This window comes from Oryzias melastigma, linkage group LG3, assembly GCF_002922805.2.
Source record: "Oryzias melastigma strain HK-1 linkage group LG3, ASM292280v2, whole genome shotgun sequence".
Lineage (NCBI taxonomy): Eukaryota > Metazoa > Chordata > Actinopteri > Beloniformes > Adrianichthyidae > Oryzias > Oryzias melastigma.
This window is the reverse complement of record NC_050514.1, coordinates 11165572-11170391: the sequence shown is the minus strand read 5'-3', so window position 1 is coordinate 11170391 and position 4820 is coordinate 11165572. Positions and strand designations below refer to the sequence as shown.

At 41.9% G+C, this 4820-nt stretch overlaps 2 protein-coding genes across 6 annotated transcripts in view; one reads left to right on the top strand and one right to left on the bottom strand.

Annotated features, from left to right (window-relative positions):
- usp8 (ubiquitin specific peptidase 8) overlaps positions 1-2346 on the top strand; it is a 12440-nt gene extending 10094 nt beyond the window's left edge. For 3 of the 5 annotated variants that reach the window (XM_024295560.2, XM_024295561.2, XM_024295563.2), the window contains 2 exons: positions 338-470; positions 581-1954. In XM_024295560.2, the coding sequence (XP_024151328.1) occupies positions 338-470; positions 581-739 (292 nt within the window). In that variant the 3' untranslated portion in view covers positions 740-1954. Of the gene's footprint in view, positions 1-337; positions 471-580; positions 1955-1991 lie in introns of those variants that run through there. The other 2 variants (XR_002921731.2, XR_002921730.2) reach the window with 2 other exon arrangements.
- Positions 2061-4820, bottom strand: part of LOC112160613 (putative ubiquitin carboxyl-terminal hydrolase 50) — an 11563-nt gene continuing 8803 nt past the window's right edge. The window contains exons 7-8 of the mRNA XM_024295258.2: positions 2934-3063; positions 2061-2269 (exon numbers count right to left, since the gene is read on the bottom strand). Coding sequence (XP_024151026.2) covers positions 2081-2269; positions 2934-3063 — 319 coding nt within the window. The 3' untranslated portion in view covers positions 2061-2080. The remainder of the gene's footprint in view (positions 2270-2933; positions 3064-4820) is intronic.

The window sequence follows — 4820 nt, the reverse complement described above, 5'->3', positions numbered from 1 at the left end:
ATTTCAGATCAGATGAGGAAAACAAAGATGTACATGGATCTATTTGTCTGCGAGTGGATGCATCAGAATAATGTGGAGCAGGGAGCTTGTGGCCCACCCAATCTAGCTTCTATGTCACAGCTAAGCCTTTAAAAGTATTTTTTGTCTTCTCCTGATTCACTATGATTTGCATAAAGAAATATAGAATGTCTTTCATCACAAGAAAAGTGGCACAAAAACATGTAAAAAAAAAAAAACACCAAAAACACAATTTTCATTGGAGTGAGTCTTTAAGATAAAACGATGGATAAGAAGAAAGCTTTTATTCAAACTTAAAGTTTACATGTGTTTTCTGCAGGTTTTCTTATGAAGGAAGGTGGAAGCAGAAGCTGCAGACTTCAGTGGACTTCCCTCTAGATAATCTGGATCTAGCCCAGTATGTTATTGGACCCAAACAAACCCTCAAAAGATACAATCTTTATGGAGTTTCGGTAAGTAAGAATTAGTACGTTTTGGATGTTTTTTTGTTAAAAGGAGTGTTTAAAAAAAACACATTACCCAATTTTACTGTTTGCTCATCAAGTTTTACTCTGGTCGACAGAATCACTATGGGGGCTTGGACGGCGGACATTACACAGCCTACTGTAAGAACGCCATGAAACAGCGCTGGTACAAGTTCGATGACCACGAGGTGTCGGACATCTCCACCTCCTCTGTGAAGTCCTCTGCGGCTTACATCCTCTTTTACTCCACCTTGTGATTAGGTGTAGAGCGTGAGGTAATAAAGGTTAACCGGAGCAGCGGTGGCTCTAATGTGAAAATCCCAGTTCTGAGGAACTGGCGCTCATAGTTGCAGTTCAGCCGGACAAGGGAGAGGAGGCACTAAAGTGAGTGGCTCAAGAGCCCCTCTGCAGAGGTGAGCACACAGTGCAATGCTTCAGCCACTAGAGGACCCTGTAGCTGTAAAACATGCCGTCAGATCACAGTACTGATCATCCAGACTAATCAACATAATTGTGTTTTAGGAGCGACGGCTTTGCTCTCATTTCTGTTGTGTGGGTGGCAGTGTTATAGAACTGCTTCTTTCTTCTTTTTTTTTTGCTTTCTTGTACACAGGATTAACAGTTAGACGGCATGTACATTCATACCAATGCTGATGTTGCACTTTCACATATTTTGGTGTAAATATTTGAGGGCAGGGTCTTCATCTGTTAAGTGACCAAATGATGTTCTCGTTAGCGGTAGCAGCCAGCGGCTTAATGTCAACACTCACAGAAGGACTCTTTGGGATCAATTGGCCTTCTAGTGTTTAAAAGTTTCTTTTTCAGCTTCGATTATTGTTCATTATAATCACATTCATGCACTTCTTATACATTATGCAATCATATTAAATTGTTCATGTAGAACAGATTATTAAGGGCGTATTTTAACACAGAACAAGTGAAGTACTTTCTTTTTTCCAGTTATTGCTTGAATAAAACTCTACCAGCTTCTATGCTTTTTGTCCAAGATATTTGTTTCCATGTTATTTTCCTAAACCACTGATTTAAAATAACACTATTCAACAGGAATAAATGTCTGGGGAAACGATCATAGTCACTTCACTGTAGCTAAACTGTTTCTTTCTGGACATTTCTTTTGTAAAGTTTTACTGCTATATTTTGTTTTCTGTTCAGTAATGAGGAAGGAGTGATAAATTCCTATTTTTCTTTTGGTTTTGCTGTTGTCATTGTGGATATTTGCTGCCTGACTGATGTGAGAAAGCACAAAGTGAGCTGATTGTTTCTGACTTTTTTTCCCTCCTATTCTAGAGTTTTGAGGCTTTGCATGAGAGAACATGGATGACCTGGACTTCTTTTCATTTTTGTGTTTATTCAAATTTTTTAAAACTCTCTCTATATAAATAGTTTCATATATAACAATGATATTAACCCCAAACAAATCATGATTATTTATTAAAATTACTTCAAATAAAGGTTGTGTCTGTACATTTTTCTGTTTTGTTGTTGCAGCAGACGAGCAACAGTTTTGTTAAAGACGGGTTTGCTGGAAGGTAACGAGGAGTCAGCAAGACGAGCAGCTTTTTGACAGGAAGCTTAACTCAGAGCCCAGAGATTCGCGGTCTGTGGAAAGGCTTGTGGCTGTAGAACAGCAGGTATGCATTTGGAGATTGCAGTCGGTCCTCCTGAACCTCACTGACTGCAGCGTCATCAAAGTAATGCCACGTCTGAGCTGGGCTGTTGTAGCACACAGCTGTGTAGTGACCCATGGTCAGGTGACCAGAATGGTTCTGAAGAAGAAAATGACTTTGTTTTTATGAGGATAAAGATCACATATTGAAACAATAAAACATTTTTCTTTTTCTGACCAGTATTTTAAGTTGAAACAAAATGAAAGGAGACATAAAATAAAATGTAGCTGAATGAATGTATAACACTTGTGACTAGTTTGGCTTGGTCAGAAAATTTCAGAGCCCTGTATTCCGCTTGTCTTATATTTACACAAAGTAAAAAAGGAAAATTATTGACTTTCTAAAAGAAGGTCTCAACTAAAAACTTCAGCACAACAGAAGCAAAGCTGTAAACTGAGTTTGGGTCAGACTAATTTGAAAACATGAAAACAATTATTCATTGTAGCAAATGGTTTCTATACATAGATGATGGTGCACTTTTTTGTAACTGTTTTTCATCTCTAAAAAATGTTTTTTGAGTAATTATAGAGTTGTAAGATTTTAGAAGCAACAAAAAAGGGGCAGCACATTTTTTTACAATTAAAACAAACTTTTCTGTTACTTTAAGAGTTTTTAATTCATTTTTTTCATCTAGGACCAAATTCTGCCTCATTATCAAGGCAAACTCTTTATAGGACTTAAATTATATAATTAGCCTTACAATTAGGCATGACTTCCTTTTTCTGACAAATCAACAGCTTCATAAATGTGATCATAAACCCACCACAACAGCATATAGGTGATAAGATGATTCATTCGGCACCAGGCCTGACAGAAACTGGGAGAGGTCGAGCTCCGTGAAGAAAAGAACGTTTGTTCTGAGTTTCACCTGGTTCTTCCCTTTGGATCCAAACCTAAAGAAGATAGAAGAGGTTATTGCTCATGTTCATCCAACGTTGATGGTCTCCCGCTGTTTCATGAGTAAGTAAACGTAAGTGAATCAGAGCATATGCTGTTACACATCGTGGAGTAACGCAATCAATTCTCCCTTTAGGCATCCATGAAGTACACTAATCATTTTTATCATTTTATTTGACCCAACTTTTTTAAAGGGAAAAAAAGCATGTTTCAATATATTTTGTTAGTTTACAGAGGTCAAATTCATATTTTTTTATACAAAACATTTTATTTTAACAGATTATTGGATATTCAAATTAAAAATTTTTACAATGCAAATAAAATAATTCATTTTTAATTTTTGGTTATGTCCAGTTTGTGGACCTTTATCACTTTTCCCTGCTTACAACTGCTGACAATAGTAATATAAACATGACTTCAGCACCAATTATTTATACCCAGGGCTCTAGATTTGCAAGTACAGCTGGATTTTTCAATGGTGCACTTTGTACCACTCTCCATATTGAAGACTCAGCGTATGTTACATAAAGCTAAACAAACTGTCAGTCATTGATCCAAGCCACACCTCCACTTCTCAGTTCGCCTCCACTAGCTCCACCCAATTAAGGATTTTTCAAATCTGGACTTTGAATGAAGTCAACCTCCAATTGCCCTGTTGATTACCCTTTAAAAGTCATTTAAAGGGTAAGGATGAATGATCAAGGAATAATGATCAACAGTGGGTGATTGACAAGGGGGTGGAACCAACTCTGCGTGACAGGGGCGGAGCCAACAGTGTGTGATTGGCAGGGGGTGGAACCAGCTCTGTGTGTGTAATGGGGCGGAGCCAACAGTGCATGACAGGGGCGGAGCCAATGATGTGTGACAGGGGCGGAGCCAACAGTGTGTGATTGGCGTTGGGCGGAGCCAACAGTGTCTGATATGCAAGGGGGGGAAGCCAACAGTGTGCGATTGGCGTTGGGCGGAGCCAACAGTGTCTGATATGCAAGGGGGGGAAGCCAAAAGTGTGTCACAGGGGAAGAGCCAACAGTATGCGACAAGGGCAGAGGCAACAGGATGTCACTGGGGGGGAGCCAACAGTGTGTGATATGCAGGGGGCGGAGCCAACAGTGCTTGACGGGGGCGGAGCCAACAGTGTGTGACGGGGGCGGAGCCAACAGTTTGTGATTGGGATTGAGCGGATCCAACAGTGTTTGAAGGGGGCGGAGCCAACAGTATGTGACAGGGGCGGAGCCAACAGTGTGTCATTGGCAAGGGGCGGAGCCAACACTGTGTGACGGGGGGGAGCCGACAGTGTGTGACCGGGCGAAGCCAACAGTGTGTGATTGGCAGGGGGCGGAGCCAACAGTGTGTGAATTGGCAGGGGGATGAGCCAACACTGTCGTACTGGGGAGGAGCCAACAGTGTGTGACTGGGCCGAGCCAATAGTGTGTGATTGGCAGGGGGCGGAGCCAACAGTGTGTGACCGGGCGGAGCCAAACAGTGTGTCATTGGCAGGGGGCGGAGCCAACACTGTCTGACAGGGGTGGAGCCAACAGTGTGTCACTAGCAGGGGGCGGAGCCAACTCTGTGAGTATGACAGTTGCGGAGACAACTCTGTGCGTTTTACGGTGCGGAGCCAACAGTGTGTGACGGGGACGGAGCCAACAGTTTCTGATATGCAAGAGGAGAAGCCAACAGTGAGTGATTGGCAGGGGCCGAGCCAACACTGTGTGACGGGGGCAGAGCCAACAGTGTGTGACCGGGCGGAGCC